Source organism: Notamacropus eugenii, chromosome 5 (genome assembly GCF_028372415.1).
Source record: "Notamacropus eugenii isolate mMacEug1 chromosome 5, mMacEug1.pri_v2, whole genome shotgun sequence".
NCBI classification, from domain to species: domain Eukaryota; kingdom Metazoa; phylum Chordata; class Mammalia; order Diprotodontia; family Macropodidae; genus Notamacropus; species Notamacropus eugenii.
The window spans coordinates 455,756,048-455,771,742 of NC_092876.1; the positions used below are offsets into that span (position 1 = coordinate 455,756,048).

A 15,695-nucleotide genomic window follows, 5' to 3' on the forward strand; every position below is an offset into this window, starting at 1 on the left:
ATAAGGGAAGAGGTTAGGGCCAAAGAAGATATAAAAAAGTCTGATTATACAAAATAAAAAAGTTTGTAGTAACAAAGCCTGCTTTGTTTTTTTTATAAGGAAAGCAGAACAGTTGGGAAAATACTGTCATGATTATATTCACATTATTATATACTATATGTACGCATATTATATACGTAATATATATTATATTCATATAACTATAGTCAGACGAAAAAATGCTCCAAATCACTACTGCTATGAGAAATGCAAATAAAAATTCTGAATTACTGATCACACCTATCAAAGTGGCTAAAAAAAGAAAATACTGGATTTGGAGGCAATGTGGGAAAACTGTACACTAATGCAGTTAGTGGAGCTGTGATCCAACCATTCTGAAGAGGAATCTGAACTGCCCAAGGACTGTGAAGCGGTGCATACCCTTTGATCCAGCATTACCACTGCTAGATCTACTTCTCAAAGGCGCAGAAAAGGGGGAAAGGATCTATTTGTATAAAGGTATTTATGGCAGCTCTTTCTGTGGTGGATAAGAACTGGAACTCAAAGGGATGCCCATCAACTGGGGAACGCGTCAATGAGCTGTGGTACATGACTGTGATGGAATACTGTCGTGCTTTAAGAAATGACAAGCAGGAGGACTTCAGAGAAGCCTGGACAAACCTTCATGAAGCGATGCATACTGAAGTGGACAGAACCAGGAAAACGCTGCGCACAGTAACAGCAACACTGTTCAATGAGTAACAGTGAATGACTTTGCCATCCTCAGCAACGCAATGATCCAAGATGACCCCAAAGGCCTCTATCTGCCTCCAGAGAGAGGACTAGTATTGTTTGAATACAGAAGAAAGAATGCTATTTTTCACTTTTTCATTCCTTTTCTTTTATTTGAGAATTCTTGTACAAAGTGACTACTGCACATATCTAACCTATATCTGATTGCTTACTGTCTCAGCAAGGGGGGAGGGAGAATTTGGAACTCACAACTTTAAATAAAACTGTTTAAAAATTAATAAACATTTTCCAATTAAAAAAGAAAGACTTTAGGTTAAGGAGAAAGTGCCCAACTGTACTGGGAAAAGGGCTTATCTGATTTATAAAAGGAGATTGTTCCCTATTCCTCTCCTATTTTTTCTGTAGGAATTCCTAAGTTATCAAACAATTTATTACATACAGCCAGTTATATCTTTTAAAATATAATTTCTTTAATCTACTAACACCTCTCTAATTATCTTCACAGCCTCAGTACTGGCTTTTTCTTTACTTGTTCTGTAATTTTCTTTTAAATTTAATTTGATTTTTTTTAATGAGTAAAAAAATATTTTCTCCCTATCACAACTCATATGTAAAAAGAACAGTTTGCTATCTACATAGTAACTAGCTATGCCTAAATGGAACACAAATTTGAACAGGCCTGGGTCAAATAAAACAAATTCCACATTGATCACATGCAAAAAAAAAGGATGTCACAGTCTGCACCCTGAATAAAGCCGAGCTCTCCATCAGGAGCTGGGGAGCGTGTTTCATTCTGGCTCCACCAGAACCATGGAGGGTCACTGTACTGCTCAGAGGTCACCTTCCAAAGCTGTTTTTATAACACTGCTACTGCATAAACTGTCCTACTGGTTCTGCTTGCTTCATCTGCCTCCATTCCTACAAGACTTTCCAGCTCTCCCAAACCAACCCCTTCCTCATTCTTATGGCACCACAGTATCCCACCATAACTTGTTCAGTCACTCCCCAGACAACAGCCACCTCTTACTTCCCACGTCTCTGCCACCACAGAAAGAGAAGCTACCTAGGACCTTTTCCTCTTTCTTTGATCTCTTTGGGGGGTAGATATAATACTGGTATGTCAGGGTCACTGTTTAGTAATACAGGGGACACAGCTGCAAAATGTTTTTACAAAATGATTAAACTAATTCACAACTGTACAGTGCTTACACAGACGTATTTTCCCACACTCCTTTTTTTTTGTCAACTTTTGACAATATGATGGGTCTGAGGTATATTAAAGCCACCCAAGTGGCTTTAATTTTCATGTCTCTAATTCTTAGTAACTTAGAACATTTTTTTAGATGGCTGCTGATGACTTGTAATTCTTCCTCCAAAAACTGCCTCTTTATCTTTTATCCACTTATCCATTGGGGAATGGTTCTAATTCTTGTAAATCTGAATCACTACTACTAATATTCTTCATTCCCCTCCACGCTACATTGCTGAGTCAGGTCTGCAGGACCAAGTCTTAACCATTCTTCCATCTTCTGTAAATGGGGGGACCCATTTATCACCATCTCCCTTTTCAGTGTTGTCTTCTCCCATTAAAATGTCAGCTCCTTGAGGGCAGGGACTACAATTCTTTCTGCCTGTATTCATACACTCAACCCTTAGCACACTTAATGAATGTTGTTAATTGGATATGGAATTAAAACCTTTTATCAGAGAAATGTGCTGCAAATACTTTTTAACCAGTTAACTTTCTCCTCTTCCTAGTTCAGCTGCATCGGTTTTGTTTGAGAAAAAACTTCCATTTTATAACATCAAAATTGTCTTTTTGTGAACTACTCTACCCCGTGTTGATCATGAACTCTTCCTCTAGGCATGGATCTCCAAGGTACTCTCTTCCTTGTTCCTCTAATTTGTTCATGAAGTCAACCTTTATGTCTAAGTCATGGAACCATATGCAGCTCATGTTGATATATGGGGTGAAATGTCAAGCACTTACTAAACACATATCCACCCTCCCTGCTATCCAGAAACTCAAAATTAAATGGGGGAAGACGACACATCAACAACTGATGGACGGACAAGCTGTGTTCGTACAGGATCACCTGGAGATGATCTCAGAGAAAAAGCACTAAGATTAAGGAGAACCGGTGAAGGCTTCGAGCAGAAAACCCTATACTGTAAAGATTGCAATGTAAGCAGTTCTCTAACCACTCATGACTGCTTGTTTGTACTTACCTGATTTTTCTGTGTTTGTTATTTAAGTTCTCTGCTGCTGAACTCAACCGCCATCAGCGAGCAAGCTGTCTGCAGGCTGCCCTTGGGACCATTATTCTGCCACAGGCGAAGGCCTGGAGCTGAGACCTACTCTAGGACTCAGAGCCATTCTTACAATGCTCAGTCATGCTCCTGCACTAGACAGCACAGAATTGGGCTGGGACTGCTCCTTGCTCTGGCTCCGACTTCCAGACACAAGTTCCCTTCACAGTCCATACCAGTTCTGATATATCACCAACCTATTCCTGTTCCCTTTGCAGTGTCAGTCCCTATTTTTTGGTCTCAAATCTAGAAAGCTCTGCATGGTGCCTTCCTGACTAGATCTAGTCTCCACGCTAAATTTTTTGAAAATATGGTCTCATCATCACCAACAATATATGTGAAAAAATGTACAAATCAAAGTTCTTGTTCTGTAGGAGCGAAGATCAAAATGACTACGAAGTGATCTAATTTCTTATGACACCGTAACATGTATTAAGTCTTACACTTCATCCAGTGCCTAACACAGAGTTCTGGACTGTAACACAATCATCTCAACATTCATCATGACAGAATCTCACCTATAAAATGTATAGGAAAAAAACGAGGATTTTTTTTAACCACTCTATATTGAAAGTTTGCAGTTCACTACATTAGCATTTGAATAGGCACTAGGGGAACATACAAAGAAAATTTAGATATAGCCCCAATCCTTAAGGATTCTACTATCTAATGGGAACAAGGGTGGGTATATAATCTCTATTATGTAAAATAAAATAGAAATGGCAGAGGAACAAATACATCAATTCTAAGAAATGGACCTTACCTTGAAGGTTGTTTTATAACTTTAATGTGTCTTCTCCAACACAATGTAAAGTCCTTGAAGGCAGAAACTGTTTTGGGTTTTTTTTCTATTTGTTTCTCCTCTGCTTAAGCACAATGCTGGATACACAGTAGGTATTTAATATGTTCATTGACAGCTACCTCTATAGTGCCTTCTCCCAACTGGACTCTATCAAGGTATCAAGAAAGCAGCACTCATCTCCCACCCATCAGGCACCAATTATAAGAAGGCACTGATACATATCTATCTGTATAGCTTTCCTGGGTGTGTATGTATGACCTGTGATATTATAAACTACCTAACCAGCAGCTATAAAACATCTGCCATATTAGCAGTAAATCACTATCATGTGTGCATATAAAGAACCCTAAGCCTGCATAGGGAAGGTAGCTGCGTGACCCTGTCTGCCTCAGATTTCTCATCTGTAAATGAGTTGGAGAAAGGAAATGCCAAACCACTCCAGCATCTTTGCCAAGAAAACCCCAACTGGGGTCACAAAGTGGGGGATACGACTAAAACAACTGAACAGCCAACGCTGCTTGACGTTAAGGTGAAGGACAACAGAAGAAGTACCTGATAGCACTCTCCATTAAGATTGTCTAAGACATCTCCACATGTTTTACGCATGTATTTCTTACACCCGTCAATCACCATCTGGTCAATGTTTGACACGTGTTAAGGAGCATGAAAATTCTTGCTACAACATTCAACTGGGTTAACTGATTTTTAAATAGTCAAACACCTGAAAAACAATGTCTGCAAGAACATAAAGTGCTTATAAAGCGCAAGTTTTGTTATCATCGTTCTGTATATATTTCAAAAACCTTAGTTTTTCCCTTCCAGGAAAACATGATTATTTGGGAGGGGAGAAAAAGGAGAAGAAAATTAGCTATCCAGAGAGACAAAGCTTCTTATTTTACACCAAGGCCACTCAAAACAAAGATTTCTTCCTGTAAATTCCCTGTGGACTCAGACAGGACATTACGGTGATTACAGGAGACAAAGACTGCTCGTGTCTGCTGTCCTTGGGTACATCATGATTGGCGGCAAGAGAGACAGGGAGATAACTCGTTGGTTACTGCAACCACTAACAAAAAGAAAAAAAGTTTTCTTTTCTAAATTTTTTAAAGCCTGGTTTTTAATGACTGCTGTCTTTCAGTCATTAAACGGGCACACATTCTAGTCTAGAAAAAAAAATCAAAGGATTCCTTGAATTAATGTTTTTAAATGCAAAGGAAACAAATTATACTGAATAAATGTATTCTGAAGTTCAAAGACCACAGATTAAGAATTTCTGTCATAGAGAAAAGGCAAATGCATTATAGAGGGACTAAGGTTAAAAAAAATAAAGACACTGTAACTTGATTCTTTTAAAAAAGGATATCTCTACCATAGTGACCATCTTTGGTTTCAATTTGACTATTTCATATAATATTCCCCCATCGCCACCACCCAGAATCAGCACTTCTTTGTCAGTGTAATCTTCCTTCCCACTGCCCATTATGGCCTGAGTATACGCCAAGTCACTCTCTGCCAAATCTAGAAATCGGAAAATACAAACAGAAAGATGGTTAGACATTTTGTAATTTTGTAATGCATCTTTTTTTAGATCACTTCAATTAATAAAGCCATACTTGTTTCTGCTGCTAAACAATGTGACAGTAAAGGATGATGGTGTCAGAAGACTTCTAGAGGTGAAACCATTCATTCACCTTCCTCTTTTCCATTCACTGTTTCATTTATTTACAAGTAAAAACAACAGAACAGGTCCAGTCATAAGTAAACTGGAAAAAAAAAAACCTAACAAACCAAGCCCCCATCATTTGGACAATGTCAGAACAAGTTGTGGGACTTCAACGAAATATTAAACTACGATCAAATAAAATAATGTGTTTGCAAAAGCACACTCTGAAAACTTTAAGGCACAATCTAAACGCTGGTTATTACCATATTATCATAAAAGGGCAATCAACATGAGAAGTGGCCAGAAAACCAGAGAGTCCGGCACGAACAGACAGACACATTATGAGACAAGACGACATATCAAATGCCATTATCAATACTGGATCCAGATTATTGACAACAAATAAACTAACTTCCTGGCAGAAAGGTGGTGGTTACGTATTCTGTCCACTGCAGCCAACACAGTGGTTGATTTTGCTAAGCTTTTTTGTCTTTCTCTTATCGTCGATACGTAAGAAGGCAGGTTACTGGTAAGTGAATGTGGTACAGAAATCAAAATGCACTTATACATTTAAAAAAAATAGATACCCTACACCAAACATGATTTTTTTTAAAGCCCTCTAAGTATGACATGTAGATTCCTTTTCACCTAACAGCTTTATAGAACATAGGAAAATAAACAGAGACAGTGGCAATTCAATAAATAAGAGGCTTTCACTTAAAAAGACCAAAATGTGTAGTTAGATACATGAAAAAGTCTACATAAGTTGACAGTGGCAACATTCTGAAAGCAAACTTGAGTAAAGTTTCAGCAAGTCCAAGACATGAAGAGACCACTTCAGCCGGTCTTGACTGAGGTGGGGAAACACTCACTGACATCCCCGCTGAGGATGAGGATATTTCCAAACTGCTTTGAATGCAGAATCTTAATATTCTGATAAGGTGAATCTTCATCATACACAACTTCGTCGATGTCATATTCCACCAGGCGTCCATCAGCTGTGGGCCAATACTTATCGATTTTGCCTCCTCGTACAAGAGCTGGCAATCTGAAGAAACAACATAAGCCTTTACAGGTTCTGTTTATCAATGTCCTATCTGTTCCATCTTCCCATTCTGCAACCAGGAAACATCAACAGACTCCAAACAGCAAATGGTCACATTTTCTGCAGAAGCTTTTAAGAAGAGAGAAAATGACCAGGAACGAACATGAATACGAACACACACACACACACACACACACACACACACTGCATTTTATACAGATAGCTTTTGATAGAAAGCTGCTCTATCTATAGAAAATCTATAGAAACTCTTCACTACAGTCCTGGAATCATAGATTTAGATAGAAGTGGATGTCCCTGAATCCTCAAAAAGTTATGCCAATGGAACACATCCTCTGGTAGGTTCCATCAAGCTAAAAAAGACCTTGGATGTGGCCGTGGAATTTATAAGATGACAGATTTAGGGCTGGAGGAATCCCAGAAACCCATCTCATCCAATTCCCTCATTGCACGGTACAGAAACTGAGGTCAAAAGAGAATGATGTCACCTCACCCTGGGTTACACGTGGAAGTATCAGAACTAAAATGTATAATGTCATTATTTAAAAACTGAGGCTCACACCAGAAGTTTGGCCATGGCCACCACGAAAACCAGATACAGGCTACAGGTAGCAAGCAGACATGCCCCAGTAATTTATACGTAAACACACAATCAAAGTGAAGTTTCGTACTTGAGAAATTCAAATACTAATGATGACTAATAGATTAAATTTAAAATTCTCAACGCCACAAATATTGTTAAAATCAGAAAAGCTGGTTCCCTTTAAACAGAACTGAGACTGGAGTCAGATGCTCACTAGCTGTGTGACTGGGCAAGTGTTCAGTTGTGTTCAGTCACATCTGACTTGCTGTGACCCCATCTGGGACTTCCTTGGCAGAGACACTGCAGCAGTTTTCATTTCTTCCTCCAGCTCATTCTAAAAATGTGGAAACTGAGGCAAACAGGATTCAGTGACTTGCCCAAGGTCACACAGCCAGGAAATCATGTCTGACTCCAGGCCTAGTTCTCCTCCTATGCCCTGCAACCACACCTAGCTGCCTGACATCTGAGCATACCACTGAACCTGTATCTGATAATGACTTCTACTACCTCCCAGGGTTGTTGTGAGGGCCAAGTAAGATAATATTTGTAAAGTGCCTGGCACACATCAGGCAATTAATTAACGTTTATTCCCCTTATGGTAAATCTCTGCTCTGTCAATTTCAATTCTTAGCCAATAAAGGTCATTACAAATTCTCCCTTTCCTCCCAACCCCCCTATATATACATACGTACATATATATATATAAAATTAAATGACACTTTGGTGCACCCCCCATAGCTACCCATCCTCCCCAGGGAGTTCCCACACCCACAAGGGCAGAAGAAGGGAAATGGCCAGGTCCCTTTTTTCCCAGCACAGACTAGAGCTACAGCTTTATAAAACACTTATCTGGCATTTCTAATGTCCTAGAGAATAAGCCACAGATATCACAGCCCTGGATGATGGTCCTGGAGGCAGGTGCTTTTCCCCCAAACTCTCTATTGATCACTCCATGTCAAAGGTAACAGGTCAAGTACTATCATCTGTACACAATACCACCATCCTCTGTCTGAGCAGATATCCTGGATAGCAACAAAAGCTCTATAAATAGCCTTTAGGGTTTACAAGGTGTTTTACATAACTCATCTACTCTGCTCCTCATAACAACCCTGTGAATCAGGTTTTATCATTATCTCCTTTTACAGACAGGGTAACTGAGGCTGAGAGAGTACTCACCGTGTGAGTAAGTACGTGAGGCAGAATTTGAATCTTCCTGAATATTCAATGTAAGTCTGACTATCCACTGCCCCACCTAGTTAGTAGAACATAATTTCCTGGTAATTCATCCATCACACATATTTTCTGGCCTGGTCTCACTGTGGAATAAACAACCCTTTTAGCCTCCTCATAAATGGGATGGAATCCAATGACCTAAGGTCCTTCCGTTCGAGCTCCAATATTCTATGACCACAAGAGGACAGCTATCTAGCCCTCAAAACATCAGAACAGAACCTGAACCAGATCACAGAATGACATATGTGGTGTCAGCACTGACCTGTTAGACAACACCTTTCCTGTCAGCAGCTGAGGCACATAAGGATTTGTTTGAGGGTCAGTGAAAAACTGAACTGATTTTGCAGTTCAGGGTCTAAACCTTCCAAAGGGATCTACCAAGACTGACCAGTTAATACTAAAACTACAAAGAAAAATGGAAAGTAATTGTTACCTATTTTAGAAAGGGAAACCTCCACAAAGGAGCTGAAAGTGAAGCCAGGTTCTGACTTCTTGTTTTGACACCACCTAGGATCTAGGTTGGGAAGGTAGTAAGGAAGTGGACAGTAAAAGAAATCTATGCACATCCAACCTGTTAACTGAGCATTTAGCTATTTACAAAACACCCCTGGAAGAGAGTTAAAGATCTTCCCCACCCAAGAACATTCCAAGGGTGGAGCCCATTAAGGGCATGGATTTCCGGAGGCTTGTTGGTAGGAAGGCCCACACCTCGGTTAATTGTTAATGAGGCACCATCCTGATACCCTCCAGCTCAGAGAAGTGGAAATATACTCTGAGGTGAGGTTTGGCTCTGGGCTTCTGGAGTCCGAGGAGACTCTGGGTGGCAGTTAAGGAGTCCCCCACCCCTTTGAAAAGCTTGTCTGGTAACTATGTACGCATGTAAAGGTTGGACAGTTGGATCTGTCTGATGATCTGTGATGCATGTGTTACTTATGGTCAGACAGAAGCCCTGTCTGTGGGTCTTGAGTTCTCTGCTTATATCTTCTGTTGGTATATGTGATTAAAGAAGATTATTGATCCCTCAAAAGCTGCTTTCCTTTCAGAAAGCAGATCTAGGAACCTGTGCTAGTGGGCCATCCTGGATGTGTCAGGGTGCTCGCTGCTACAGGGAGCCAGTAGCTGGAGTAGATATAAAATTAATCAACTAAAGATATGGGGCCCTGGTCACAAGGCGCAGTAACAGCCAATACTTTTACTACCTCCACTCTGATTCGGCATTATTTTTAAAATGACAAGCTTAATTTAAAATAACTCAATCCTATTAACTTTCAAACAGAAGTGTGAGGTGAGAATGCCCTTCCAAAGTTTTCAAAAGGCATTTAGGGTTAGGGTTTTAGTTCTTAGGAACATCTCATATTTCTAACTTGTATAATTATGGTTGGGGCTTCTGTTTCTGCCTCTCAGCCTCATTAACTCAGGAAATAACGTTAACAGTCAGTGACAAACGCACAGCAGGATTTTCAGCGGCTTTGGAGTTATTTCTGCTTTTTACAAAAGGCCTGATTTACCAGTAATCACTCTGGTGTGGGGGGGAAAGGATGGGGGAAGAAATCTGCTTTGTTCTTACCGTGTGCAAAGAGAGAAAATCTCTTTTTACATATAATAGCTAATAAACAGGAGCCCCCGAGTCTCTAACAGAAGAATCCACCGCAGCCTTGGGTCGAAAGCACTCAAGGAGCTGAGTGCTCACGGAATTAGCACTTCCAGATTAGGGACTCAGCCAGGGTTGACACTCCAACACAGATCCTCTGATTTCAAACTCAGTGTTCCAGGAGGGGAACCTGACTTCCCAGGTCCTTGGGGGCAGCCTTTTCACTGAGTCTAAGTTTTACAGAACAAATCCTTTTATGAAGACATTTGGATTCAGTCAAAGGGCCACACTTGAGGGCACAGAGGGCCACATGTGGCCTTGAGGCCGCAGATCCCCGACCCCTGCTCTACACCCCTGGCCTCAAGAAGTGCCAATAAGCATTTATTAAAAACTTGTGATGCTGTGGAACTGTGAGAGCTCCACACTGCTATAATAACTACAACCATCTAAAGGATGCATAAAACATAAACCTTACAGAGATATGAAGCCTGCTTACCCCCTCAGACCGTAATTTCCTTAAGTGCAGGGACTGTTTCTTGCCTCCTTTTGCATTTTCACAGCTTAGCACAGGACCTGACGCATAGTAGGTATTTAAATCAACGCTGACTGATTGACTGACTCAGAACTCTGTAAATTCCTGGTACACAATTAACCATAACCAAGAGAAGGTCATGCTTGAAAAGTGAGCCCAAGAACTCACCTGAGATATCCCTGGAGACCCCACATTATCATCCGGCCTGCCTAAGCCATCCAGACCCCTTTCTAGGTCTTGGGTAGACCATGTCTGGGCAAGAGTCACACCAAAGCCTTCAGAAAAACAAAAAGAAGGACAAAACAATATTCAAACGCAGACTCACCGTTTTAACCTTCCAATGCTGCCCTGACACAGCTGTTTCATTCTGTCTTCTAATTTGTTTAATAGCTGGAAGAAAAAAAAGGAATTTATACAGGCAGCTCTGCTACGTGCATCAACTCGTAACAAGCTTATCAGAACGGCCTTCATCTCCACGGTGCCACATCAGACTTCATTGGGGCTTAGGTGAGAAATCGAATTAGGACAGACACCCCCCCCAACACACAGGTACAGACACACACGCACACAGATGTACATACACACACAGGCACAGACACAAGCACAGGCGCGCACACACAGGCACAGGCACAGACACAAGCACAGGCGCACAGGCACACACACAGGCACACACACATACACAGAGGCACACACGCACACAGGCACATACACAGGCAGACACACATACACGCACGTACAGACACGCACACCCGCGCGCGCATACACACACGTGTCATCGCCCACACACCCAGGCTTGGCTACAGAGGCCTGCCCTCAGACTCAGGGAGGCACTTAAGCTGTATTTCTTCAAAGACGCAAACACTGGAATTCTGAGACAATTCAGCATCCCGCCCAAACCAACCCAAGCTGTCTCCTCTTCCTAGCCTTGAAATACAGTTTTAACTTCAGGTAACTCCAGCCAGTGTTTAAAGAGGGAGAAGATGAAGGGGAAATAAAATTTGGGTTTTCACTTTTTCTGTGTACAAGATCCAGAGCCCCCAAAACAATCATACTCATGAGTCAAAGAGAATTTTAAAAGGGGGGAAGGGTATTCCCTAAGACCCAGACCTAGATCATCACTGATAAAACACCAATTCCGCAGGGGAGCTGGAAAACCAAGTTACAAAAAAAGAGGCAAAAACAGAGACAGTACTTGAGTACTATGTTTATTTGTATTTAGTACGATAGTCTGTATTTAAGTTGCATTTAACACCGTCTGGATAAAAACCAAGAAATACCTACATTGTCCATCTCTTCTCTCCCCTTCAAGTCATTGTGGTAACTCTGTACGTCCATCAACACTAATCCGTGTGGGTAAATTCTCAGACTGGCAAAACTGAAAAAAACATACATATATTAAGTTTTAACACTGGGGACTTAAGCAAAGAATTAGGTGGCAATGGTTTGCAACTCCTGTCACATGTACTTTTTTAAACTTTCCTACCCAAAATCCTGTATTACCAACTGTCCTCTTAGCTAATCTTTCCTTCACGCAGGAAACCTACTTTAAATTTCTTCTCAAGGATGGTTAAGATTCAGGTGAGGCTCTACTCTGAGTATTTATAAGTCTTAGGGATGACAAGTATGCTTATCATTTTTGATATGTACATTTTACTCAGGTACTTCCATTATAAAGGTAGGTTTTTAAAAGAAAAATAGCCGTTTTCACCACACTAGTCTCTAAGTAAAACTGCAACTGGAAAGCACCATTTTTCTCACACCCCTAAATTAGTTCTTTATGAATATACACACACAAGAAAAAAACACTTTTAGACATGGCTAATTCCTGCTGAAAGACTGGTGGAAAAAAAGTCTCACTGAAAAAAATTAGGTGGCATAGAAGAGAGCCCCGGCCCCCGGGTCAGGGGGAGCACTGGAGTCAGAAGAACCTAAGATCCAATCTGACCTCAGACACCTGACACTTCCTGGCTGTGTGACTCTGGGCAAGTCACTTAACCCTGAGGGTCTTGCCAAAAGGAAAAATGAAGTTAACTATCCATTTCAGGTAAGAAAGTTACCGGAGAAGAAGTCAGGAAGGTGGAGAGGTAGTTTAAAAAGAATGCTTGGGGAGTGTCAAAGGCCTCTGCATCAGAGGGTCACAGGAAAACAAAAAACCAAAAATCCAACGTGATTTATTCCTGCGTCTGCTTTCTGACTGGCGAAGCCATGAGCTCATAAATACACAGCTATAGATAGAGATGGAGATATAGATAGATATCTATCATCTAAGACAGATAGACAGGCGTACAGACAGGGACTGACACGTAGTAATAAATGAGCTTGAGGTTAAGACGGGCCCCCCCATTCTTTGGGCAGCCCGTCAGGCTCCGTCATGTGTCGGTCAGTTTAGCTGAACTGATTTTTCTTTCCCTCTTCTTTGTTAAAAGAGACGACTCACTGGGTGGTGGTGGAATATCTGATGTTTGAAATGGAGGAGGGGTTCTTGCTAGTTAAATCTTTAGTTCCTAACTCAATCCTTCCAATGCTACTCCACTATGCACCTCCTTCTGTGCATCTGTTTTTTGGGCAATTTCTTCTTCACGACCGCATATTAATTGTAGAAGTACCAAAACAAGGGAGGCTTCATGGATCACACAGTGTTTGAATTAGACGTTCAAGAATGCAGAAACCCAATTTAAAATGATAGCATTTTAGCGACAGCCACAGTCAAGAGAAGGAGAGACAGCACAGGGTTACGTTCCAAGGACAAGGGGTAACTGAGTTTGGCCAGAGCGTGTACAGAGGGAGTGTTAACGGGAGGCTGGTGCCAGGCTGTGGAAAGCCTTAACTGCCAAGCAAGGGAGACTCAGTTTTACTCAGGAGCCAACAAGATGGTAAGATCATAGACTCGGGTAAGGAAAGGGACCTTCAAGAAGAAACTGAGGCCCAGGGAGGTTAAATAACCTCCCCAAAGTCACACAGGTAAGTACACGAGGCCAAACCTCACTGCTCCGTGCCACATCTCAGGAGGTACTGCGATGAAGGGAGATATACATGTACACGTACATATATGGGAGAACTGAAGACAGAGTTATATCATGCCAATTCATCAGGTAGGTGGACACCAAAGCTGGCATGAGAGTACGAACAGAATACAGAAAAGAAAGTGGCTAAAAGAGGAACTGTAAAGTTAGAATCTACAGGAATGCAGAGCATTTTCTCCTAAGGAGCTTTATAAGCCTTCAAGTGTTACGTGTGTCAGCTAATATTACCAAGGGCAGGCACGAGGCTGTTTGATTTTGGGATCACCAAAACTATGTCCTGATTGAAGACGAGAAGTAAAGAATCCTAACAATAATGATGGTAGGTGACCCGGTGAGTCGAGTGCTGGGCCTGCATCAGGAAGACTTTATCTTCCTCAGTTCAAAATCCAGCTTCCATGTAACGCCCTCCCCAGTAAGTCATTTAACTCTATCTGCCTCAGTTTCCTCATATGCAGAATATCCTTGAGAAGGAAATGGCAAACCACTCCAGTACCTTTGCCAAGAGAACCCCCAAATGGGGTCACGCAGAGATGACCATGACTGAAAAACTAAACCACAGAAATCATTAAAATCATCACCTCCAGTTCATAAAGCACTTGAGATGTTATCTGACCATATCCTAGTGAGTTAAGGGTTCTTATCCCCATTTTACAAAGGAGGAAACTGAGGTAGACGGTTCAAGGGACTTGCCCAAAGGCTATCTGAGGCCAAATATGAACTGTTTTCCTGGCTTTAGACCCAACACTCTAATGACTGTGCCCCTAGCTGCCTCTAAAGAGGTAGTTTATCATGAATGTGCCACAACGATCTAAAGACGAGATACTGCATGAATGATTCCGTCACTGATCAGAAGGAAGAACAGTTTTCAGACTTATTGACTTGAGGGGATGATGGATATGTATTAATATTCCAAATGTGTGGGTCAGAGCCTGGAAAAGGACTGGGGTTGGAGAGTAAGATTTCTGTCACCTGTATTTGGGTAGTAACTGAAAGCACGGAAGTGAATCAGATTTATATGGGCAGTAGTGGTGAAAGGGCAGAACTGGAGCAAACAGGAATCAAACAAGGACAGAGAAAATAAAGGGCTCTGGAGATAAAAGAATACAGCGTCTCTGACACGAGAAGAGATTGTCATCGGTGCCCAATAAGGAGAGGCAGCAAGTCCTGCACTCCAGGGACAAGGCATTTATTTGAACTCAGTTTCATCTGTAGAATCAGAACCATACCTGTAGGAACCACCTCACAAGATTGCAGGGAAGCCTTAAAGCACTATGTCTGCCAGCTAACACTGGTAAGTGCATCATTATCAATGACAAAAAAGATTTCGACCACTGAATGTATTCCCTCAGAGGTCACCCATGAGGTCAAAGATTGTGTGCTTGGAGACTGCTGACACACAGTAGGGCTGAATAGGGGTGAAGGAAAAGAGGAGAAGCAGACTCCTAAGGCATAAGGATAAAGGGGAAAGTTTTTCCAAAACATCCTTCACATTTATTCTTCCTATCTAATACCACCGAACTAATATACCACAGTAGAATCCCATATAATGTGGTATTCCACCATGACTGGTATATTAAGATAATACGACACAACTTTCCTGCCTAACACCGTAGGCCTCCTTCATTAAAATGCACCTTCCTTCCCCTCTCCTCACTTTCCCTATTTCTGCTCAGGGCAGAAGTACTAATTAACTTCAATAAGCTTACCCTACTCTGAGTCATTATGTTAAGTACCAGGGATACAGAAATAAAAACTCCCTCAAGGAATTTTCATTCTGTTGTCAACATCCTTTCAAGTCAACCCAACTCAAAACCTTGGAATCCATTTTAGCCGTTTTTCTCCCTCAGCCGTTGCCAACATCCCATTAGTTAACCAGTGTGATCAAATTCTGTGCTCACTCTCTCTATGACCAAGGGAGGTCTGGCCCTCATTAACCTCCTGACTAGACTGTTGAAACCAAAGGTTTTTAATGTCACATTCTATGTTCCTTTCCAGGAAAAATGGACCTTGGGTAAAGCCACTTAAACTCTGGGAAGACCTTAAGTCTTTACATCTATAAAATGAAAGGATTTGGACTAGGTGACCTCTAAGTTTGCTTCTATCTCTAAAAGTAGGATCCTCAGACCCAGATTCTGAGGTTCACCGCCAGGCAATGTTACCTAC

At 41.4% G+C, this 15,695-nt stretch overlaps 1 protein-coding gene across 1 annotated transcript in view; it reads right to left on the bottom strand.

Annotated features, from left to right (window-relative positions):
- SMS (spermine synthase) overlaps nt 1-15,695 on the bottom strand; it is a 65,496-nt gene that overhangs the window by 22,470 nt on the left and 27,331 nt on the right. Inside the window, exons 3-7 of the mRNA XM_072615277.1 lie at nt 11,791-11,884; nt 10,835-10,899; nt 6,380-6,555; nt 5,208-5,362; nt 4,397-4,486 (exon numbers count right to left, since the gene is read on the bottom strand). Of these exons, the coding sequence (XP_072471378.1) occupies nt 4,397-4,486; nt 5,208-5,362; nt 6,380-6,555; nt 10,835-10,899; nt 11,791-11,884 (580 nt within the window). The remainder of the gene's footprint in view (nt 1-4,396; nt 4,487-5,207; nt 5,363-6,379; nt 6,556-10,834; nt 10,900-11,790; nt 11,885-15,695) is intronic.